The sequence below is a fragment of the Chenopodium quinoa genome, unplaced genomic scaffold, assembly GCF_001683475.1.
Source record: "Chenopodium quinoa cultivar QQ74 unplaced genomic scaffold, ASM168347v1, whole genome shotgun sequence".
NCBI classification, from domain to species: domain Eukaryota; kingdom Viridiplantae; phylum Streptophyta; class Magnoliopsida; order Caryophyllales; family Amaranthaceae; genus Chenopodium; species Chenopodium quinoa.
In genome coordinates, this window is record NW_018745272.1 from 208,488 (window position 1) to 233,202 (window position 24,715).

The 24,715-nt window shown below is 35.2% G+C and overlaps 3 protein-coding genes across 4 annotated transcripts; 2 read left to right on the forward strand and 1 right to left on the reverse strand.

Moving 5' to 3' along the window:
- The first annotated feature begins 2,943 nt into the window (after positions 1–2,943).
- LOC110711415 lies at positions 2,944–4,759 on the forward strand. Its single transcript, XM_021889794.1, has one exon. The coding sequence runs from the start codon at positions 3,301–3,303 to the stop codon at positions 4,372–4,374; it is 1,074 nt and encodes a 357-aa protein (XP_021745486.1). The 5' UTR covers positions 2,944–3,300; the 3' UTR covers positions 4,375–4,759.
- A 5,177-nt stretch (positions 4,760–9,936) lies between these two features.
- Positions 9,937–13,853, forward strand: LOC110711421 (L-gulonolactone oxidase 3-like). The gene is made up of 4 exons (XM_021889799.1): positions 9,937–10,268; positions 10,775–11,209; positions 11,775–12,030; positions 12,921–13,853. Exons 1-4 carry the CDS (start codon positions 9,996–9,998, stop codon positions 13,769–13,771), a joined length of 1,815 nt encoding a protein of 604 aa, XP_021745491.1. The 5' UTR covers positions 9,937–9,995; the 3' UTR covers positions 13,772–13,853.
- Positions 13,854–16,848: 2,995 nt separating this feature from the next.
- LOC110711397 (protein EMBRYONIC FLOWER 1-like) lies at positions 16,849–24,436 on the reverse strand. 2 transcript variants are annotated; one of them, XM_021889775.1, is made up of 7 exons: positions 24,085–24,436; positions 22,343–22,556; positions 21,545–21,918; positions 21,188–21,280; positions 19,618–21,074; positions 18,070–18,913; positions 16,849–17,997 (listed from the first exon to the last, which is right to left on the reverse strand). In XM_021889775.1, exons 2-7 carry the CDS (start codon positions 22,498–22,500, stop codon positions 17,309–17,311), a joined length of 3,615 nt encoding a protein of 1,204 aa, XP_021745467.1. In that variant the 5' UTR covers positions 22,501–22,556; positions 24,085–24,436; the 3' UTR covers positions 16,849–17,308. The 2 variants fall into 2 exon arrangements, with proteins under 2 accessions (XP_021745467.1, XP_021745466.1); XM_021889774.1 differs by having other exon boundaries at positions 16,849–18,913.
- Between the last annotated feature and the right edge of the window lie 279 nt (positions 24,437–24,715).

Sequence of the window (24,715 nt, forward strand, 5' to 3'; positions counted from 1 at the left end):
TAACCCACCCCCACCCCACCACCATCAACCCAGACACACCCTAACACCACCCCACCCACCATAATTATCATAACCCACCCCACCCCACCCCACCCCACCACCCACCGTAAATACAAAAAAACCCAGACCCAAACCCCCACCCACCCCATCCACCACCGTCACCGTAAATAATAAAACCCAGACCCATACCCCACCCCACCTACCACCATCACCGTAACGCACCCCACCCACCCCACCCACCATTGTCACTGTACAAAAAAAAAAAAAAAAAAAAACCAGGCCCAACCCCAACCTCACCCACCACCGTCACCGTAACACACCCCACCCTACCCCATACGAAAAAAATCGGAAAAAAAAAAACCCAAACCCACTGTAACCCCACCCCACCCATCCCCACGAAACCCAACATCCTCGAAACCCCCCCCCCCAACTCACTCTAACTACTCACCCACCATAAAACTCCCTCCCTCCCTTGAAAAATCCTCCCTCCCCTCCCACCCGAACCCACTCTAACCGCCGCCGAACCCACCCTAACTTGGCCCCCTCCGTCGCCCACAACCTGAAAAAAAAGGAAGAACGAAAATACCTTATATATTATTATATTAATCCCGAATTTGGCCTCGAATTTGGTTTTAAAAGGCCAAATTCGATCATGCAACAACTAGATCTAGAGTTTCGTGGTCGAATTTGACCATAAAAACCGTCGTGCGTGGTGCCGGTGGACGGTGACGGAAAACGAGATGGAAGAAGGAGAACATAGATGGAAGAAGGGAAAAGAAGAAAGGAAGATGGAAGAGGAGATGAGAGAGAAAACGGGAGAGCAGTGAGCATATTAGCAGCCATGGCTCAAAAAATTGATAATATTACAGAAGAGGAGAGAGAAAACGAAAGAGAAATCAAAGAGTACTAAAGAGACAATGGTAAGAGTGATTTGATTAGTGGAAAAGAAAACACACAGATCATGAATTGGAATGTGTGCGATGATAGGCCGTTAGATGACATGCAAATCAATGGCTGATATTTAATTTAAGACGGTGACACGGATCGTGGAATGATGGATTAGGATAGTATGTTTTTTTTTATTCATAGCTACGTACTAATAAAAACACTATTGTACTCTTAAAAAATGATTAACTTTATGTAACTTATCAATTGTAAGAAACAGAAATGTTTGGAAATTCAAATTGATTCAATACGACATATTTAATGTATATTAGTTATTATATGTAATAAATAATAATGTATGGTACGATTGGTATCATACTATCATTGGTATGAATAGATAATAAATAAATGTATCTGATTATTAAAACTTAAAACAGTTGATGATCGATCTAATTGAATATTTCTACTTCTCCATCCGTTTTCTTTAACTTGCAAGTTGCAACATATATATGTTGCAGCCTTGTAGGCACGTAATCTTAAAAGGTGATCAGAGAGGGTAAGAGAACAAAGTAATTCAGCAATATAACTTTAACACCAAAATTATGGAATAGTTACAAACAATTGTCAATTATTACTTTATTAGACTAATGGGAAATTGAATAATTGTGATTTTAATTAAATATCCAAATATAGTTCTGTAACATTAAATTATTAGTTTATTACAATATCAATTATCGATTTATCGTATTCAAAGTACCAACTCATCAAATCATGGTCATGACGCGATCTTTAAAACAAGAAGTTGATAACCTGATAATAATCAATAATGAAACAATAATACATTAATACCTTATAAATTTGTAATAGACTAATATTTAATAAACAACAACAAGACTATAACCAAACTTGAAACATAACACATTAACATGATATAGAATATGAGAATTTCTGTAATTCTATATAATCTGATATCTGAATCGATTTATCATATTCAAAGTAGCAACTCATAAAAATATGGTCATGACACGATATCTAAAACAATCCAACAAGAAGCTGATAACCTGATAATATTTGATAACAATAATATATTATAAATTTATAATAGACTAATATGATAATATCTAATAAACAACAACAAGAGTATAACCAAACTTGAAACATAACATATTAACATGATATAAAATAATTGAATAAATGAAGATTTGTGTAATTGTATATAATCCGATGTCTGAAAATAAAGTGACGAAATACCAACTTGATATAAAACGAAACCAGCTAATCGGTCAAAAACTCTTTAAACCCAATTTCTACTCGATCCATTTTTTTTTTCACCAACCTATACTGACCTGCTAATGAAATGGAAATACTAGTCCCAACTTGATATAAAACAAAACGCGCTAACTGGTCAAAACCACTTTTTAGAACTCAATTTCAACCCGAATCAAACCGACTTTATCTAGTTCGCTAAAGAAATGAACCTTTTCAACCCGATCCAATTTAACCGATTACCAAACTAACCCGAATGATTTTAGCACCAAACCGAGTATAAACCGAACCGATATGAATCGAACTAGCATTAACTAGGGTAAACCCGCCCCTGAACCGACCCGTTTCAAAATAATTCGTTCATGACCCGAACCGATATGAACCTGAACCGACGTTGACCCGGTAAAACCGCCCCTGAACCGACCTGTTTCAAACCGATCCGATTATGAACCGAATCGTTTAAAAACCGAACCAGCATTGACCCGAGTAAACCCGCCCCTGAACTGACTTGTGTCTAACCGATCTGATTATGACCCGAACTGTTTATAAACCGAATCGTTTATGACCTGAACCGAATTTAAACCGTACAAAAATAAACCGAAACCGAATCGACCTGTGACTAATCAGAACCGAACTGAACCGACCCGCCGTTTAAATGAAACTGTTTCAACCCGAACCGTTTCAAACCGAAACCGTTTCAAACCGAAGTCAAACCGAACTGCCAAACCGAATTCCCACCCCTATAAATTACAGAATTAGCTTTCAGCAACTGTCTGTCTTTCTACTGCTACTTTCTCCCTTTCCCTGTATAATTTTCACAGACCCTCCTATATAAAGACCCTCCCTTTTCCTACCCTCATAACTCAAAAGAGCCTTAAATTTATGGGATAGGTACCCTCCCATAATAAGGATTAATCCCCACCTTCCCAAATCTCTTTGATAGGAAACTGCTTCAAATATTTACACCAATCCCAACTCACATTATCACAACAGACTGATACTGACATATCCTGCTAAACTCCACACTCCTTCCGTACTCTTCTTCACCCCCCTTTTACCTTTCTTTTCTTAGCTTTCTTGGAGTTAGGAATCTCATATTCTCTACCATTTCTAACTAAACATCTTTCTCTCTATTCTCTATCTTCCACCATGAGAGCTACTCATCCAAACCACCACCATAATCATAATCATCAACCTTCTCAGAAGCGAAGCAGTGCTTCAATCTTCTCCTGCGCTTTCTTTCGCCACTGTACTGATTCCCCTCTTAGTCCTAATACTCCTCACTCTTCGCCTCCACACTTTTCGTCGTCTTTGCCTCTTCCTCCTCCTCTTCCGCCACCGCAGGTAACTAGCAGGATTCTTTCTTCTGCTACTCATTCTGCACCACCTCCAACTTTGCCTCACCACCCTGTTAAGCCTTCTGATTCTGAGTCCTCTTCCTCTTCTACTTCCCAGAGTTTCACTCAGTGGCGTTTTCCTTCTACTTTTCCTCATCCTCCACCTGAACACTCTTCTCCCATGCTGCCGTCACCGACGGCTGCGGGGAAACAAGGGTTTCAGTTTCCTGATCTTATTGAGCTTTACCATATGGCAGAGCTCCATTTTGCTTCAGGGTCGGATTCGGATCGTCTTGCGGCTCTCCATATGTTGGAGCAGTCTCTTGTCCCGAACCCACCCTCGGATGCTGTCCCTGAGAGTGGGGCTTCAGTGGTGGTTCCGACGGTGGTGGTGGATGAGGTGTTACAGCACATGAGCCAAAAAGTCTCGGCGAAGTCGGCTACAAAGGTCCTGCTGGCGCTCTGCCTGGCAGAGGGGAACCGACGGATGGCAGTGGAGTGTGGGGCCCCGTTGCGAGTGGTGGATGCTCTGCCAGACCTTGAAGGGTCAGTGGCAGAGCGGGCATTGGCGGCACTTGAGCTCATGTGCACAATACCTGAGGGAGCAGCCGAAGTGCGGGCCCATGCACTCGCGGTGCCAATGCTGGTGGCAACCATGGGGCGAATGGAGGGCCGAGGGCGGGAATATGCAATTAGTGTTCTCACAGCGGTGTATGGTGGTGGTGATGAGGACCATCAGGTATGGGAGGCGGCGCCACCCGAAGAAGTAGCGCGGGCGGTGGTCCTGGCCATGCAGCAGGGGGACTGTAGTGCTAGGGGGAAGAGGAAAGGTTCTCAGCTTCTTAAGGTTCTTCAAGAAAATGGGAGGGTTGATTTAACTCAGTAATTGTGATGCAAGTTATATATTATGATTATATAGTGTATGGTTTGATTCTATATGATTTGATGAGTATCAATTATGCACCCCTGATTCCCTGAAGGCCTGATTCAGATAAATCCCTTTAACAGCAGAATCTTCATCGAATTTCGAAATTATTATCTGGTTTAGTTCCTGATTATAGCAGTCCATGTTAATTTTCTTTTCATGATCTTTGTATAGTTAACTAAGCCTGCATGTACGGAAAAATATAGATCAAGTATGCTTGCTTTTGAATTTTTGATATATATATAAGGTGTTATGGACTTATGGGTGAATATATATTTATATTGCATGTATTGTTCATGAATTCGATAAAAGTAAAGTAACGAGCGGAATAAAGGTTATGTTCTCATCATTTAATGTTGAGTTCTTCGCTTTATTATTGTACGGAGAATAAGTTTGGATACTTCAAAATCAATAAATTTAGACAAGTCAAGTTTAGGTTTGATATGAGTTAGTGTTAAGGACTATGGTGGAAGAATGACAATAACATAGATTTTTGGGTATTGTAAATTTGTAACATATCATTTGGGACCTAGAAATGAAGTGGACAGAGACGAGTCCAAGTGAAATATGAACATTGGCTTCAAAAGAATCAATTTTTAGAGCCATTATTGATAAATGGGAGATATATATGATTTGTAATAAAGAAACAAATAGGATGAGAAGAAGGCATACGTCATAATTACGAGTCATAAATAATTTTGATTACGTTACGTCATTATTATCTTTATTATTAAAAACAAATTTTGATTGCAAAATATTTGAATTATTTTCTTAAAGTAAGTAGTTGTGATATGGGAGATATATATGATTTGTAATAAAGAAACAAATAGGATGAGAAGGAGGCATACCTCATAATTACGAGTCATAAATAATTTTGCTTACGTCATTATTATTTTTATTATTAAAAACAAATTTTGATTGCAAAATATTTGAATTATTTTGAATTACGATAAGCCAAGTCATTTGTCGTTTTTAAATCCCGACATCATTTTTTTTGATAGTTAGTGTTTCACGTTTAAGGTTGAACATGGCACATAAGTTGATAAATATCTTGATAATCCTTTGTCATACAAAAATAAAATGTTACCCTACTTTTTTTTTATGAAACGATAGCAAATTGAAGATTGTCTTTGATAATGCCAAAAGCTCCAAAAGAATAAAAAAAAATAAAATATCAAGCTACTGTTTTGTTTGGAGCTACATGCGAAGTTGCAATCATCTACTCTAATCCTAAAATAAGTAATTATATGTACGAGAAGTTTCCTCAAGCTGTTTAGATGAATGAGAGTAGTGTTTGACAAAATAACAGTCATGACAATTGATATTGGCCCCTATATAAAAACTTATAGGTTGCGATTTGGCGATTTGTGTATTAGATTAAGCTCAATAATACAAAAAGATACTCGTCATATTGGTAAATGTTTCACTACCAATAATAATACGAGTATTAGAGTCTAATATTATTGTGTACTGAAATCCATGAAAAAATTTGAGAAATTGCTCGGAACTATTAAAAAAAAAAAAATCCCATCACAACAAATTCATCATCACTAGGATGAAGTCTCTTCATCAACAAGCATTACATCAACATAACATTTACAATGAATGTTAGAATTGAAATCACATGTGGTGGGACAAAGTTAGGGTTAATCACAGGAAAGATTATGTACTGAGTCTGGTCTACTGGCACTACTGTAGTAGTGAGCATATGTCAGAATTAGGGTGACATAAAGCCAAAAAGATGACAATTACAGTTCAAAGACCTACAAATTTTATGAAAGCTCACACAAGATTCCTTCAGTACACAAATTTGGACAACTTTTTTGAAAGCTTAGAGTAAGCTCTGGACTACATTTGTCTCCCAATCTTCACATCTTTTGTTCCTATTTGCTAACTGGGAAATTGAATTTAATGCTCACTTCTTTTTGGGTAAATTTCTTAGAAATCACCTCTAACTCTTACAAATACTTCCACTTTTTGTTTCAATTCATGCCAGGAAAGGGAGTTTGTCTAGCTAAGGTGACCTATTTACCTTATTTCCACTTACTATCGCATAAAATATACTCCGTAGTGTATACGTTTAATTAGTTCAGATAAGTAAAAATTATTATAAAGGTTGATAAAAACTAATCAACTGAATTTACGGCTACATAAGTTCTACTCTGTAATATAAGTTCATATAAATAATTCTACTATGTCATACGGATTCAAATAATTAAGTTTAGATGTGTTTGATAAGTGAAACAAGATGTATTGAACAGGTGGGTAGGAGTGTACATCGAAAAAATCATCTTCAATGACATGTTAATTATTAAATTAGTTTGTCATGCACTCATTGACAATGTAATACAAGTATACAACCATCCAAAACTTGTTCAATACTCTGTTTTCATACAACTGATTTACTTATTTAGTAATGGGGAATAATACTCGTATCTAACATCTTATTAATAAAATCTTTAACAATTATATTTGAAAAAAACGCATTGTTACGGATTAAACAAAATCTCTCAAGATACATTTTTTTTATAACAAGTATGAAGTATAATTTACTACAACGGGCGTGTTTTATGTGCGGCTGACCACATCGTATAACCCATGTTATACTGATAGAGTAACTCATATAACACTGACAGAATAACCACTATGATGCTGACAGAGTAACTCCTTATTATACTTATTGAGTGATTAGCCCTTGAATAACAATTTAACCCCTACAACACTAATAGAATAGCCCTTATATTATTAAGTAATCCCGAGAGAGTAAATTATAGCTCAAGTGATTAGAGCTTCCTCCCGGTTTTAGGAGATCTTGGGATCGATTCTCACTATCCGCCTTTGTGGCTCTCTAAACACCATAAAAATAAAAGTAGCCCCTATAACCCTAACAAATTAACCTCATGAGTCACAAATCAGAGGTAAAACTTTGATAATTGGATTAATTGGATAGTAAAAGAGAAGAAGTTTATATAAATGAATGAAGTACTTTGCGATTGAGGAGTAAATGACCGACATGGATGTCATTTCAGGCATTTATGAATGATGTTTATAAATACGGAAGAATAATTGGGCATCTACTTTTTTTAGCTCGTACGACTTAAGGCGGTAGGCCCAATTAATGTACGGTATGGATCTAAGTTTGATACCCTTTAATTAAGGGCCCAGCCCAAATAGGGGATTGCTATTAAAGTTACTATTCCTTTTTTTAAAAAAAATATTTATTTTGAATTACTTCATCTGATAATTTACGGCTTGTCTTGTGTGCAGCTGACCACACTATATGACCGGTTGTAAATGAGCAAAGGAACCCTAATAACACTGTCTGTGTAACTCCTATAATACTAAATGAGTAACCCCTATAACACTCATCGAATAACCCCTATAACACTGATGAAGTAACCCCTGTAAAAACTGTCTAAATAACCCTTATAACACTAACGAAGTAACCCTCATTATGGTAGGTCACACGGTGTAGCTAGCCACATATAAGAATTTGTAAATAATGTATTATTTTGATATTTTTTTTTTTCCGAAGAAATGTATTATTTGATTTTTAATTTTGTTAATGTAATACAAGTAAATAATTAATATATTGATATATAAAACTACAAATTCAGTAATGATTAAGTGGGTCCATTGGCCACCAAAAGCCCAACCAGACATATAACCACCTAATGGGTCATGTTTTGGGCTTTGCCAATTGAGCATGCTGAGATGACTGGTATTGTGGTGTACACAAATGCTGGTTTAGTTGGAACCAAATAGAGGGGCAGTGAGCAATTTCTAAGAATTGCATATTCAACTTCTTATTTGGTTGGAATAAAATGGAGGAATTGAGACTTCATTCAAACTTGTCCCTCATCTTCCTTTTCTATAGTAAGTCGCAATTCTCATATCAAAGTAAAGGAATGAAGGTTTGAAAATGATTTTTGAACATGAGGTATTAAATTTGAATAATCCAATGAGTTTGTAGGTCATCGAGTGTGCCTAGCATATTGTGACCAACTTTCAAAAAATTAAAATTTCTCACCCTATTATCCTTCACGTCTCTCACACCATTTCCACCGGTCACCAAACCTAACCTCCCCCACTAAACCCAACCTCCCTCCGGCTTCTACTACCACCAGCCGGCATCAACCCTTTAATGACGTGTTTGTAAATATAAGTTAGGATCGAGATAAATAAATATAACTAAGAATAGGGAGACTACAAACATTGAAGGTGAGGTGGAAAGGAATGTTTTTGAATGAAATTTAGTGGGAAAGTGTTGATGTAAAAAGTGACCAACACAAATAGTCACCCTAAGCTAGCTAGCCAAGTAGCTAATGGTAATTAAGTTATACTTAACTACTTCTTAAGTAGCTCAATTATGGTAATTAAGTTGTACTTTACTACAATGTAGCTTAGGGTGAAGATATCCGATAACGTACGGCGTGGGACTTTTTAGGTGGTCTAGTAAATGATTGTTAGAAATATGAGATCTTATATATTTAGAAAATATAAATATGATAGGTATATATTTTCCTAATATCTCATAACTTTAACAATGGTCCTAACCCCACCAATTTTTATTTCGCTACCACTTTTAACTACTCAACTATTTAGATGCATACGTGCTAATATTGTCATCTGAAAAAAAAAATAATAAATAAAAAAATAAAAGAAAAAAACCTTAAATTACGATTATATCAATAACTTATCAGTTGAACAAACTCTCTTTTTTAAAAAAAAGAAAAGAAAAAAATGATAGAATTTTCTTTCCTATTTCACATTTAGGAGGTCGTGTGTTGAAGGCAATTTTTCCTAACCCACTAGAAGAAGCTTTTTGTGTGATCATGTTTAAAAGCACACCCGAGTATATTATTTATTTAATTAATAAATATACTAGTAATACAATACAGAAGGGTTGGTGCTAGATGGAGGATGTTTTGGATAAAAAGAGAAGCGAGAGGGAAGAGTAAAAAAATTGATAGTTATTCCATATTCCACCTGTATAATCGATTAACGTAAATACCGAATACAACTTAGAATAGTGGAAAGATTTGCATCTCACAACTATAAGGTTGTGGAATCAAACCCTATTAAAGGCACTTTAAGGTGGAAATTTCCTTATCCTTTCCCACCTTTCCTTCACTCTTAATTAAAGAGCTTAACTTACTAACCTGAACCAAGTTAACTCGTGAGCAATTTAGGCATGGTAAAACCCTTATCCTTAACTACCAAAAAGGAAAAAAAAAAAAAAAAAGGTTAGCGTAGGTCAAATACATGTAAGCCTTCATTTTTCAAAAAAAGACTAAAATAGAAAAGTGGTGGAGCGTTGTATTTATCTAGCCTTTCTCCTATGGCAACATATCCATTATGCCAAAAGACAAAGCAATCCATTTAGAATCCCATATTTTAAGGGAAATATTAAAATTTTCAAATTTACAATATCCTTACTTTCTAATTTAAGCAAATAACACGTGAAGACATTGTATTTGGACCCACCATAACAACAATAATTCAAATTATAAATTACAAATATCATCATTACTCCAAGAAACAAAGTTTCTTCGACATTTTCAAGATCAAAATCCAGCTAAATGAAAATGGGAAGAAAAAAACTTATGTTAAACTTTCCTACCCTAATCACAACAATTTTCTCCTTAATCATTATCTTATCATTTTTACCCCAAAATGTTAATGCCAAACCTCCACCAAACCCAGTCCAATGTAATGGTAAAGTATGCACACTCAAAAATGGTTATGGTGTTTGGGGTGATAGAAGAGATTGCACCTCTCCAAGCATAAGTTATCCAACTACTGAAGAAGAGCTACGATTAGCCGTCGCGAATGCTAATCGTAATAAACTCAAGGTAATCTAACATCTAAATTAAACCATTTGCTTTCGTATATTAATCTTAGGTTATTTAGACTTGAAATGAAAGTTTATATTTTCCGTGTAATATGATTTGTTACCGTTTACCTTATTTTTACTGATTTGAAATTATTTGATAAAATTTTATTGTTTTACTAGTGTTCTTTATGTTGTATATGTAGACATGATTTTTATTTTTATTTTTATTTTTATTTTTATGCTAAAGAAAACATAATGCAGGGAATCATGAATTCATGATTTTGTCTAATCAAAAAAGAATATTCATGATTTTGTGATTTACTACCATTTATATATGACATTTTGACTTTTGAATCCAAAGATATTATATGGTGCCTTTGACACACAACATCTTTGGCATATATAGTTCACAATTTACAATTTAATTTTACTGCATAATAAATCGAACCACGAATTACGAGTTATATTTTGAACTATAAAGAATATATATTTTTTTTAATAAAATTGTGAAATGAATTGTAACAGGTGAAAGTAGTGACTAAATTTTCACACACCATACCAAAATTGGCATGTCCTAGTAGCAAAACAAACCAGACAACGCTAATCAGCACAGAACGATACAATTCCCATATCGAAATTGATACGAAAAACATGGTCGTAACAGTCGATGCAGGAGTAAGTCTAAGAGACTTGACCAACAAAGTGGAGGGTGCCGCGTTGAGTTTAGTTGCGGCACCCTACTGGGAAGGGGTGACTGTGGGTGGCCTAATAAGTACCGGAGCCCACGGGAGCTCGTGGTGGGGTAAGGGCGGAGCGGTCCATGACCATGTTGTGGGTATTAGCCTAGTGGTTCCTGGGAAGGAGTCTGAAGGGTTTGCTAAAGTTCTTTGGTTGGAAGGCAATGACCCTCTTTTTAAGGCTGCTAAGGTTTCTTTGGGTGTTCTTGGGGTTATCTCTAAGGTATGTCAACTTCTTTCACTTGTTTACTTAATTATTTTTTTAATAATTAAATTGAACAACCTTTTTATTATATTGATCACATTTTTGGTTTAATTTATTATGTTTGTCGAAAGACAATTATTGCATATGTTTATGTTTAGGGCCAATTCATGACACATCCTAATAAAATAATGAATAAATGTCATAAAATATTAAACCATTCAAAAAATAAAACAATTATCGAATATGTCATTTTGTGATATATAGGTCATCAAAACAATTATTAAATTAATTTCATGATAGTCTACTGACCGTCATAATAAGGTTATACAGCTAATAGCTAAGAACATAAATCAAATTCTGTTTACATCAATACCATCTCTCACTACAAAAATCATTTAACATTAGACCCACCAACAACAAAAGATGAGAATGCCAGCTCATGCATAATGTTAGAAATACTTTAAAGTTTCAACCTTTACAATAATAATCATAATAATGGAGTACTCTCTATATATAATAATAATGAAATAGGTAGGAGTAGCATAAATTTAAACAAAGCTTGTTTGATTGATGATTAATTTAGGTGAAGTTATCATTGGAACCAGCTTTCAAGAGAAGTATAACCTATGATTTTACAAAAGATGATGACATCGAACAAATTTACGTAAACCACGCCAAGAAATTTGAATTTGGAGACATAACGTGGTATCCTTCAAAGTATACGGCTGTTTATAGATATGATAATAGAGTTGATATTAATACTTCTGGTGATGGAATCAATGATTTTCTTGGGTTTCAATCGCAATCTGTTTTAGTCTCCATGGCTACTCGATCAACAGGTAATTTTCTAACTCTTTTGTAATAATTAAGTGGTCGTTTAGTTGATTATAAGAATTATTAATTTTAATGAAATTAGAATTTTCACGAAGCATTATAAAAATTTGCCTAGTATTAGAGCTTCGACCTTATGTTTTGTCCAGAAATAAAACTCAATACATGTTTTTATGTTAGCCAAACAACCACTTAAGAAGCAAATTATGGAAAACATTTTAGAAATTACTTTTTGTTTTTTTTTTCCCCTAAGCTACCATCTTTATTAACTTAATATTAGCCAGTAAACAAATTATCCTTTGATTAATTGACAATTAAACCTAAGCTAGGACAGAAACAATCTCTTTTGGCTCATTTTCTTCCTTTAAATTTCCTCCCCTTAATGGTCACCTTTAAAGAATCAGCTATAAATATATACTAAAAAATGGTGTAGTCTCATCAGTACTATATGTAGGAAATTAAAATAGTCCGTATCGTTTAATTTAGGTGTACGCTTCAAGCTAAGCTTAGTATATACGGAGTACAAGTAGTTTTTTGCAACTTTTTATGTACGAGTATGTTATAAAAGTGTAGGAAGAAGATCATATTGTACGTTTTAGACTCACGCCCGTAATTGCTAAGTCTTCATTTTTTTAGTTGTTAACTTATAATAAGTGAACCATTTTAACATTTGGTGTAACAAGTAGTACTTTTTGTAGTTGTAGGGGTTTCACCTCGTAACCTAATTGAGTTCAGGGGTTCGACCTTTATCCTTCTCCTTTACCACAAGGGTCTAACATGCATAGTTGAATTGTTTTATGTGCAAGACAAGTCATGTAATTGTATCAATTCATGTCTCGTACATTATTATACATATGCTAATGTATGTGTTTTTTTTCGAATTTCGTGATTTATGTAGAAAAAACATTTGAAAATAGCAAAGATGAGAAAGGCAAGTGCACAATGGCAACAACATTTATGGCATACAAGCAAACCATAGCAAATGGATTAAAGAACAACAAATTAATCTTCACAAACTATCCAGTTATAGGCACTCAAGCCAACATACAAGCATCCGGTTCGTGTTTATACTCTTCTCCTCTAAGACTAGACCTTACTTGTGGTTGGGACCCTAGAATCAAAGGTCTCTCCTTCTATGAAACTACCGCGATTTTCCCTGCTACAAAGTTTGGAGACTTCATTAAGGATGTCAAGAAACTAAGAGACCTAATCACACCCCAAAAACTTTGTGGCATTGACATCTACAACGGCTTCTTAGTTCGTTACATCAAGGCCTCGGATGCATACCTAGGGCAACATGAGGACTCCGTCGTCGTTGATTTCAATTATTATCGCGGTGATGACCCTAACATCCCTAGACTAAACCAAGACGTGCTTGAAGAGATTGAACAAATTGCATTCTTCAAGTATGGAGCTAAGCCACATTGGGCTAAAAATAGAAAGTTGGCATTCTTAGGTGTGCCGAAAAAGTTCCCAAATTGGAATAAGTTTGTTGAGGTAAAGAAGCAAGTTGATCCTCAAGGTATGTTTTCGAGTGAATGGTCAGATGAAGTATTGTATGGAGAAAATAGAGAAAATGGAGATGGTTGTGCTTTGGAAGGGTTGTGTATTTGTTCAGAAGATAAACATTGTAGTCCATCTAAAGGTTATTTTTGTAAGCCTGGTTTTTTGTATTCTAATGCTAGAGTTTGTAGGTTTTCACAAGGTGAAATTCTAAGTTCAAACCTAGATTTAGGAGTTATATCATGAAATATAAAATGTGTAAATTCTTAGTTTTAATTTATTACTTCATAAGATGATATAATATTGTCAATATAATGCTACACTTTATTTGAACAATGATATGATATTGTTTTTGGTTACTTTTTTCTTCTATATTCTAGATTATTTATATGTTAATTAAGTGGTACTTATTTAGGGACCAAAAAGAATATGAAAAAGAAGTCCATGCATTTAGTTTTTGTTTGATTTGTTAAAAAGAATTTTAACAAAAACAAATGATAATTGATACTCCATCTAGATGTAATTCAATCTCATCTCAGGGAAGTTCATTTAGTGCTTGTTTGCTCTAAAAGATTTCTTTGTTAGAGAGTCACAAAGAACAACTTCTGTAGACGTGACTTAATTAATCTCAACTAATGTCGATCTCTCTCTTGCTCGTCGCCCTCTAGCTTTATTTTTGGATTATTTGTTATTGCATGTTTAAAGACTTCAAGCAAATTTCAAGTCCAAAACTAAAGCTATATCCATGATAAATGAGTGGACATAATATTTACAGGTATAAATTTCATCTATTAAAATTGTATTTTTTGGTTTTGATGTGTACTCATTTTTTTGGGAACCAGCAATGTACTTCATACAATTTTTATTTCCCCATCATCTTATTACTGTATACCATGTGAACAATCAAACTGTTTGACTACACTAATTTTTAAGGTACATTCTAAAGCTAGGGTTTTACTGCGTAAATTATAATTACGTATTCATCTATATGTATCAAGCGATTCAGGCCACCAACTATTGTAAAGTGGGTAGAATATAATGCCTCGATTTATAAATAATGTCATTTTGTGCGACTAAAAATATCATGTTATACCAATTCTATTCTTTTATTATGATAGATGAAAGGGAAATATGATGGTCCTGGACTATTTGATTTATGTTATTGAATTTATAGATTGCGACAACTCCTTATTTTTTGTAATGTTGATCTTTTTTTTACTGTGATGTGGTAATGTTCGTTGTAACACTAACAACTTGTGCATGTGTTGGAATTAATTCTAAGGTGTTATGTATTTGTGTTGCAATTTTAGATCACTTTTGAATTGTTTGTAAGTGCCGTTTGACTATTTTTAAAAATGAAATCATTTTAAAAAATAAAAAATAAAAAAAAAAACAACTTGTGCACGGATTGTTTAGATATGTACCATGTCGGATTTGGTTAAGCTTAATACTAGTTTAAGGGACTAAGTAACTAACCATCCTAGGTCTGCCATTGTATCGTACAATCAAGGATGAACCCTAATCAAATTAGGATCAATTCTAAGCCTATATGTATACAATCTAACAACAAGACAAATTCTGTAAAATAAAAGTTTAATATTAAATTATTATGAAAAAAAATAAAAGATTAATAGAATTACGAGTATATTGAAGGTTTAAAATATTTTCATACCGAATCGAGTCTAAACCGAATTACTAGTCAACTTTAATTTAGCCAAATTTCATTTGTAACCTAGAGTATTTTAGATTTTCACCATTAGTCCTGTAAAATGGTATGTATTAATTAGCTTACAATAATATTTTATTTTATATTTTTTGACAGGAGCTTACATTAATATTAACAATACTATTCATCGTCTAACTATTATCATTACTATCGGATTGGTTTGACTTTAAACAATTAATTATATCTAGCTAAACATACATTTATGCTTCGTACTTCCTAACTCTTTTCCCCAATATACATTATATTTTTAACTTGTCTTGAACACTATGAATGGTCCTCATGCCTGAAATACGAAGTAATACATTGGGTAGATAGCTGGCAAGAAAGGGAAAGAAGAATTTGAAAGCTAAGGAGTACAATGGTACAAACATTATTGTAGGGGGTACTTAAAGAGTTGTTCCATGGTGCATCTCATGTAGATAGCTAGAGATCTTGCACGGACAACTATCACAAAAAATAATTATCTCGTTTACATCATTGTTTTCTGTGACTTTATATAAATTCCAGAGTACCATAAAATAAGCGAAAAAGGAACACATACAATTTGGATGCTTAGGGCACTCTTTCACTTTAGTTTTAGTAGCTGCACTAGTACAAAGCGAACAAAACGATAAAGTGTTGGGGGGTACTCAAATAATAAGGAGAGAGAAGATGCTTACTTCTATTTTGGTGATGTGCACATGAACAGAATTGTGAATCATTTGTAAGTAAAAATATTATTTACTGTGTTTTGTAAATTTGCATATTTTTTTGGCACCACCACCCAATATAAAAAGAAGACGACTTAGGTTGTTGCTTTTTTTTTTTTTCCCCTAATTTAATCGTACTAATGGAGTACTAAGCGCTTTTTAACTTTGTCCTTTGTAGTGTAGATCGATTGTATTGGACATGGACAACCCTTTTTATGACATTTATCTTAATTTCTAAGAGTTCTTTTATTTTTACAGTAATCTTATTATATGCGCGTGATGTCGTGATGTATACATCTATAATTTTATATGGAAATAATGTTCTTACCTCTATTCCTAAATGTTCTTTTCCTTTTGATCAATTCCATTTTGGCAAGGAATACATACCCAATTTATCCTTATCCAACTCATCATTCTTATTAACTTAATTGCAGTACTTCAGTAGATGATATAATATAACTCACTTACATTATTGTTACTCGTACTTGTTATGGGCAGAACATAGGGTTTGCCTCCACACCCAAATTTTTGAAAAATTTTATTCAAGGTAAACATGTTAAAAAGTTATATGGACATAGGGCAATTTTTACCTAGTCTCCCCAAAAAGTCTAATACAAAACTCGGTCCCCTGAAAATAATTTTCTAGTTTCGCCCTTAATTATTTGGACAATTAGTAATCCACAATCACTTTTTTCTTCGTTGCCCTACCTTTATACTTTGTCCTTTTGAGTAAATTCTCGTGCAAATAATAAATGTCAAAATTTTCAAATTAGTTGTGCAAATAGTAAGTGTTAAAATTCTCAAGAACATTATAGGACAAAGAATATAAAAAAAATATATTACCATCACTATAAATTTTCTATCTGCTAATTATTTGTAGAAGCAATCATTGCTAATGAGAAAAAAAATCCACAACACAGTCCAAAATTCCAAATATGGCCAGTAAATTGACAGGACCATTTCAATTACCATTAGAAAACAGTGAATTGAAGGTTCCAATTTAAGCTTTACAGACCTTTGATACATGAACAAAACCTATATATGTAAATTACATGACCATTGTTACAAAAGTAAAGTTTCTATACTTCTGTTACATAAAGTTACTACAATCTCAGGTTTTATTCAAAAGTTTCAACAAAACATTTTAATTAATTAAAACAGTCATTAAAATTTAAATCCAACCCACTCTTTTCTCCAAAAGGGTTGCTGTCCTACAATAGCCTCACCCTAATTTATCCAACAAAAACAACTGTATGCTAAATCTTCTCCTTGCAGAAATGCAACTATCTTGATGGAACTGCTTGACTAATTTATTTATAATCAGAAGGCCTTAAGCTCCATCAACTGTCCTCCAAAATGCGCCGATAGTCAGAGTTTCCTCTGCTTTTCGCGCTCTTTGCCAGAAGGGTTAGGCCTGTTATGCCGAATGACTTGCCTCTTGGCGTCTCCTCTAGGCTTGGCTGGTCTTTCACGATGAGTTCCCCTTGGCCTCAGTTCACTTGGCCCGATCATATAGTCATTCATCACCTCCACACTTAACTCGCTTGGATTCTGGTTCAATCTGCAAACTAATCTCTCAGGGATGGGAGCAACAGCCCTCTCTTCACACCTGACATTCCCCCTTCTCAGAAAATTAGGTGCAGCATCTGTCATACCTTGCAAAGGGTTGACATAGGAGGGACGTGAAATGACAGAGATATCCCTCCCATTCTGCAGGGGAGAATCCATTTGTTGTCTTTGAGGTCGGAGGACTCCACTTTGAAGGGCAAAATGGGAGCTCTCCATGTTCCGCTGCCCTTGCAATGTCAATGGAATGTGCCCTGCAAACCCTGCATTATTATTCCTGCCAATGCTGGACCCATCACTCTGAAATGATGGTGAAAAGGGAAGGGCTGTGGGAATGGCAGCAGGATAACAGGGATGACGAGAGTTGTCTTGCACATCCGGAGTTCTACCATTCTCCATGAAGGGCTGCCTTGAGCTTGCAGGCCGCACCATGTTTTGAGGGCCCAAAGACAAGGTTGCATTTTGCATTTGTTTTGCATTATGCATTTTTGCTGCATTTTGCATTAGGTTCAGTAAATGCATTGCAGAAACAGCATCACTGGTATACTTATCAGTTGACTTACCAGAACTCTCTCCAACGCTATAACCATTTGAGAAATTAAGGCTCTGCTGTTTTCCGCGGCTAGCAGCAGCAGAGGCATTGAAATTCAAAATGCTGCCAGATGTCTGATGATGGAGTTTCCCTTTATTTAGAGCATTGGAGCCTTGGGGGATCATCTGCGGGTTTGCAATTCCTAAAGGCATGCTTCTTGTCACCACAGAAGGCCATACACTGGAGGCATCAGTAGTATTCTGCCTCGGTGCACTAGGTCCAAGTCTATATGACTCCACTGCTTGGAGAAAACTCGGAGGGTACCTTTGTGTTGCTCCCAAATTAATTGTCCCATTCCAATTGTTTAGAGTCAGATCACAGGTAGGGTAAGGGGGACCGTGCTCTTGGCCCTGAGAAAGAGAAAGAAACCTAGCAGAAACTGGGTTTTCTCTAGGAAGACAGCTTGGGACACTCTGAGAATTCCTGTTTAAGTCTGGAATATGACCTGCATTTCCATTAACCATACTGCTTCTAGCATCAGTAGCTAGTGGCGTTTGCATGCTGAGAAAATGGGGTTGTCCAAACTTTTGCCAGCTTTCTCCATATGAACCATTGGTTCCGTTATCCCTGATGCATCTTCCAGAACTACCAGAAGGTGATGGATTATGCTGTTTCTCTTTACGGTCATCCAGTTTTCCCAGTTTTCTCTCGTGTTGATTCTTAGCCAACAGCAAAACAATATCCATGGGTATTTCATCAGTATCACCTTGTTCTGTTACTTTGTCATCTGTTGGGATACTATTGATATCAATATCATGTACACGCCCTCGAACTTCATTGGTCGGTGCCCTCTGATTAACATCTGAGCTAGTCACCTAAAGATACATAAACAAAATATCATCATTGACAGACTAATGAGTGTGCAGAGATGCTAGTCATAAATTTCATTGAAAATCAACCAACAAATAGGAAAGAATCTGGAACACTTAAATATTTGAGCTAGCAACCTCTAAGGGCTCTAACCCGATCCAAAGTTATTGAGAGTAACCCAAACCCAATACAATACGAACAAGTACTATCTGATTTTCCCCTTTTATAATATATTTGTACTTATATAATAATATTTTTGTAGTTAGTATATAATGGTTTACATAATTTTAAAAATATATAAAGCTTGACCTGAAACCCAAATATAAACCCGAACCCAATCCATGTACCTATATTTCCAGCTCTACTTACAATTATAGTTAAGTGATATCCAGAATCTACAACAGAGGGCATATCTGTAGGAAAGTTAAATGTGAAAATTGAGCTAGGAAATCAACTGATTATCAACTCATCTTTTCAACAAATATAAATCATATGATAGGTTCAAAAAACAACAGATTAAAAGCAGTAAATGTACTAACTGTATTTCATGTCATAGATAAATTACACATCAAAATTCATTGCAGTTATTCTGCAGCATAGATTCCAGACATGACTAATTGAGCTTGCAACAGCCAACAAATAAATAGCATAACAAAAATGCAGAAGATTTATAGGAGAAAGTAAGTGGTAAAGAAGAAGGCACACAAACCTGCAAACGCATATCCCGTGCCAGAGAACTGCCCTCTTCGGCTTCAGGGGTCATGGCTTGCTTCCCCTTCAAATTCGTCTTTGCACCAATGCTTCTCTCACCATTTCCATCAAATGGATTTCCTGTATGAGGAGTGCGGCTAACATCAATAGTCCTAGAATCTACACTAGCCTCCCCAACATTATTTCTGTTATCTTGATGTTTTCTCAAACTGCTGCCGTCAACAAGCATAGGTTCTGCCTGAGATGACGAAAGAGATAACCCATTTTCCCCTGGAAGATCACACGCCTGACAGTTCCTCTTAATAAGATAGTTTCTGGAGAAGGGGTAAACATTTTCAGAAGAAATTTGATCCTTCTGGGCAGAGATTTTCTCGGCATCGACATCTTTTTGGGTGGCTGCAGAGTCTTTGGTATTCCTGTTTTTACAGGGAATAACAGAACCTGCCTCCTTTCTTGGTTGATGGAGTTTGCCTCTCTTCTTGGTCATAACTGAACTTCTCTCAATTAACTGGTCAGAATAATCACTTTTTCCAGGCAGAATCTCAGAAGATTTCCCTTTTCCATTACCTGCTGATCTGGACATGATCTTTTGCCGAGATAATGAAGAAGAACCATCATGGTCCAATTTACTCTTCTTGTTCCTCTTCTCCTGCAAAGGAATTCTAGACTTGCACCGCCTTTTTTCCAAAGCCTTAGAGATTACCTCCGTTGATACATCATCTGAATCAGCTGCATACTCTGAATCAGGTTTAGAGATTTCAGTAGTTTCAGTAACCTTCTTGGTTCCATTATTTGAAACCCTGATGTCTATAGATTTTGATCCCTCATCCTGAGAACCCACCTTCTTTCGTTTGACATTCTCATCCAGAGAATTAGTCACAGAAGGGTTTTTCTTTCTCCCCCTGGAAGAACTTTGGGTTTCGTTTAAACCCAATAAATCACTCAGAAATCGTACCTTAGGATTTTTACGGCGCTCAGCCCCCAAATAATCGTCATCATCTTCACACAACACATCATTATTACTATTAGTAATCATGGGCTCGATATTTTCATCATTTGGAGGTTCTCCACCACTATTAGTAACCATGGGCTCGATATTTTCATCATGTAGTGGTTCTCCACCACTATTAGTAATCATGGGCTCGATATTTTCATCACATAGAGGTTCTCCACTACACTCATTTAAATCTGGCAAGTTTACTACACGAACTCTTCTGTCATTAATAGGTCCGTTAGCTAAACCAGCTACCTCTACTCCCATATCATTGGTTGCTAATTCTGCACGTCTGTCCTCTGAAGAAGCCTGTGTATTTACTTGACAGCTTTCAATGGCATACTTCCCATTGTGGTTCGCATATCCTTGAGAAGGTCCGGCTTCAAATACCTCCACTCTATTGCCCTTCTGAAGATCATTGATGACTGCATCTCCATTGCATCTTGATCCAAGTTCAACTGCTACAAAATACAATACTATCATCATTATCACCAGCAACCAAATAACAAAGAGACAAATAAATACAACAGCCGCATACAAATCCTCAAAGAATACATAATGTAATGTGTACTACCTTTACTACTGGTTGCAAGTGTAACTTCAATTTCGCCATTAGTTCTCCGAAAATTCTCTTGGCTTGAATCCTTGAGAAAGCCATTTTTCCAGGCTGAGAAAAAAAAATAGCATACAATCTATTTTAAATTCCGTTTCATATAATTGCAAGGTGTAATAATTAAATTTCACAAGAGTTACTGAATTTTGAAAACTTTCCTTTCACAGTCTGCCTTGCTTTCATTTTCATTTACAATTGGACTAAATAAATTAACCGCTATAGCACAATGGTATGGTATAGGGAGTGTTTTTAAGGCTAAGAATATATAGATTGCTTGTAAAAAAATTAAAGAAAGGAAGAGTTGAGCATTCAGGAAACCTGAGGGGAATGTAGGCTCGTCTTCAACATGAGCTTTGCCTTTTCCTTTTGGATCAGCACACACATTGAATGGAGAATAATTTCTGTTGTTGTTTGAATCAATAGAGGTATTAGCTTCAGCATTTCGTAAACTAGAAGCATTGACCTTTGAGAATTGCCCTACTAGAGACACTGAAGTATTTGCATTTTCTTCAGTCTCATGAGCTTTTTTATCATCGACACCAGTTTCTGGGACACAACTCACACATTTCCACCACTTAAACTTGGGAACTATCATAGGTGGCAACTCCATAGACAGTGGTTCGGTGGAGTCCTTCAGAGAAAACGGATAGCAAAGTTTTGGATCCCTTTTGCGAACTTCTGATACATATCCACTGCAGAAAACAATATTAGAAACTTTAGACCAGTAATATTTTTAAAACAAAATGTAGCCAACAAAAACAATAAATGCAAACGAGCTGGCGTGTGCTAGAAGACACATACAATCTTTAAATAATAATGACTAACAGACAATTGAGTAGAACAAATATGTAACTTGTTATCATTAGTTTCGTCGGTTTTTCAGTAGGCATCAGTTACATGCAGACAAGGCACCACAAAACATGCTGATTTCGAGCTGCAAAGCAAAACAAAGAAAAAACCTAATCCGAAACTTATGCAACCTTCTGCAATATAATAGTACTCGGATTTTATTTGGAAGAGCAAAAGAAGTATAATAGATCATAAAGTCATCACTGAAGAAAACTACACAGTTGAAGGCCAAAAGATAACTAGAGGCCTGAACTGCCTGAATCTTACCGTATGGAAAAATGGCTGCAGTTTGCTGTAACCTCGTCATTTTTCTCAGCAGTAGGGCTATTCAGAGGTAACACATCCATTGGAGCACGCGGTTTTGTGGATTTGGTAGCAAGACTAGAGTCACTTTGCGGATTTAACTCCCCGACAGCACTAGCCATGTCGAATTGTCCCAACTTACATAAGCCAAATCTTCAGAAGTTTCCTGATGAGATCCCTAGAACCAAGTAAGAGAACAAAGCCTTAGATATTGCAGATTCGCCAGGAAAGTACTAAACATTAAATTACTATGACCCCATTCTCGTGAACTCATTAAGATAGAAGTAGGTCGAAGAGGTCAACTGCACCTAGAAACATATACAAGTTTTGGGTTGTATCATAAAGATACAACAATTGTTTGGTAATCGAAGATATCTAAAGGATCTCATTGATATTAATTGAGTCTGAATTATTAGTCTCTAAGTCAATAAAGTAGTCAAAGGGTTTAACAATAATTGGACATTAACTGAAGAAGATCATATAATCAAACAAATATGGTAGAAAATAATTACTTCTTTTCCTCTCTTATATGAAAATCAAAATAACATCTTGGGCCATCATTTGATTACATGTGAGCTTGAATCTTGTTGGACTAATTATAAACTTTGATATAAAGGATTAATTTTTACATAAGAGAAAATAATGGTTATCAATCAAAGACATCCTCTATGATCAAATTCGATATCAATCAAGGACATCAAAAAACCCCACATGAAATCATAGAAAGAATCAAGCTAGCTATACGATATATAACTCGAAAAATGAAAAGGAAAAGGCCTATCCTAGAAAAGTAAATCAAAATCAAAAGCTAACACGATGTCAATGTTGAAAAATCATACAAAAGAGCCATAACCATTAGTTTGAAAATGAAATAAAATGTGTGGCCCGTCCCCCTCAATTAGTGGCTTGACCTATGAATAGCACATACGATATGACAGCGGAGTGCGACGCTAACTAATAAAGGCTTCAATTGAAGGACTCACTCAAGAATTATAGATTCAATACAATTAAAAGAAGCTAAAAACTATATGATGAACCCAATCAAATGAATTCAACATTGAAAAGTACAAACCCTAGATCTCAAATGATAGGCAAAATCGATACCAACCACCACAAAATCCAACAAATTCGCCGATGATTATCAAATTAATGTAAGTGACTAATCAAGCAACCAACAAGTGAAATGAATTGAAAATCTTATCGAATTCGATTCGATAAGGTGATTAGGGTTTTATTCAAATGAAAAAGGAACCATTTTTCACATAAAATATAAAAACCATTGAATTATCCAAAATTGAGAACACCCCAAAAACCCAGTTCACACAACAAAGTTTAAGCCTCATTAGTCAGAGAAAGGTGTCAACTTTAATATTAGATTATCAAAAACTTAGGGTTATAACCCAATTACCCAGAAAATATAATAAAATCTAGGGCTTCCCAAAAAAAAAAAAAAAATGTTAGTCCAAAATAATAATTATTTTTATCATCATCATCAATAAATTTACTGAATTTACATTTTCAATAGGAAAAATAAAAGTTTAAGAGCAAAGAAAAATAGTACAAACTACCAAACAAAATAAAATTAGTAAAGTTACAATCTTTAATCCCAAAAAAAAACATGAAAAAAAAATATATACAAAGATGACTATAGCTAAAATTTATAATCAAATGAACAAAAACCCAAAAGAGGAGAGAGAAAAACTGACCTGGGTCAGCTGAGAAATGAGGCAAAAATCAATCGGGTCGGGTTGTCGGGCTTGACTTGGATCTGAAACGGCGCCGTTTAGAGTTCTTTCATCATCTACTAGCTCAAAGCTGAGAGCTTTAATTAATTAATATGAGATGAGATTATTACAAGGTGTTTGTATGAATTTGAGGGAGAAATTATTGCTAAAAACCCTAACTTTTATATGGGTTTAATTTTATTTTTGTTGGGTTTTAATTTAGAGATGAGGTTTCGATTCTCCAAAGAGGAGAGAGAAAATGCGAAAGAGAGAGAGAAAGTGTAGTGAGAGAAAATGGAGAGACTGAAAATGAGATAGAGAGAGAAAATGGGTTAAGAGAGAGAAATTAAAGAAAGAAAGAAAGACAGAGGCTTCTATCCTTTTTTTTTTTATATATTTATTTATTAAGTCTAGTTGATGTTGTTTGTCCTTGAAAGGTGGTTTTGTTGTATTGAACTACACACATCTCTATGTCCCCATCTAACCCTCCTTTTTCCATTTATTTATACTCAGAAAACTTATTATCGAGTCGAAAAATTATTGTAAGTCTGTCTCACCTACATATTACGATTTCTGGCTATGTATATACCCTTTGTGTACCGTTAACTAATTT

Coding starts and splice junctions, on each gene's coding strand:
- LOC110711397 (XM_021889774.1), bottom strand. CDS start 22,500: ATGGCTAGTGCTGTCGGGGAGTTAAATCCGCAAAGTGACTCTAGTCTT. Junction 21,919..22,342: donor TGCAGCCATTTTTCCATACG/GTAAGATTCAGG, acceptor TGTTTTCTGCAG/TGGATATGTATCAGAAGTTC. Junction 21,075..21,187: donor ACTTGCAACCAGTAGTAAAG/GTAGTACACATT, acceptor TGTATTTTGTAG/CAGTTGAACTTGGATCAAGA.
- LOC110711421 (XM_021889799.1), top strand. CDS start 9,996: ATGAAAATGGGAAGAAAAAAACTTATGTTAAACTTTCCTACCCTAATC. Junction 11,210..11,774: donor TTCTTGGGGTTATCTCTAAG/GTATGTCAACTT, acceptor TGATTAATTTAG/GTGAAGTTATCATTGGAACC. Junction 12,031..12,920: donor CATGGCTACTCGATCAACAG/GTAATTTTCTAA, acceptor TGATTTATGTAG/AAAAAACATTTGAAAATAGC.
- LOC110711415 (XM_021889794.1), top strand. CDS start 3,301: ATGAGAGCTACTCATCCAAACCACCACCATAATCATAATCATCAACCT.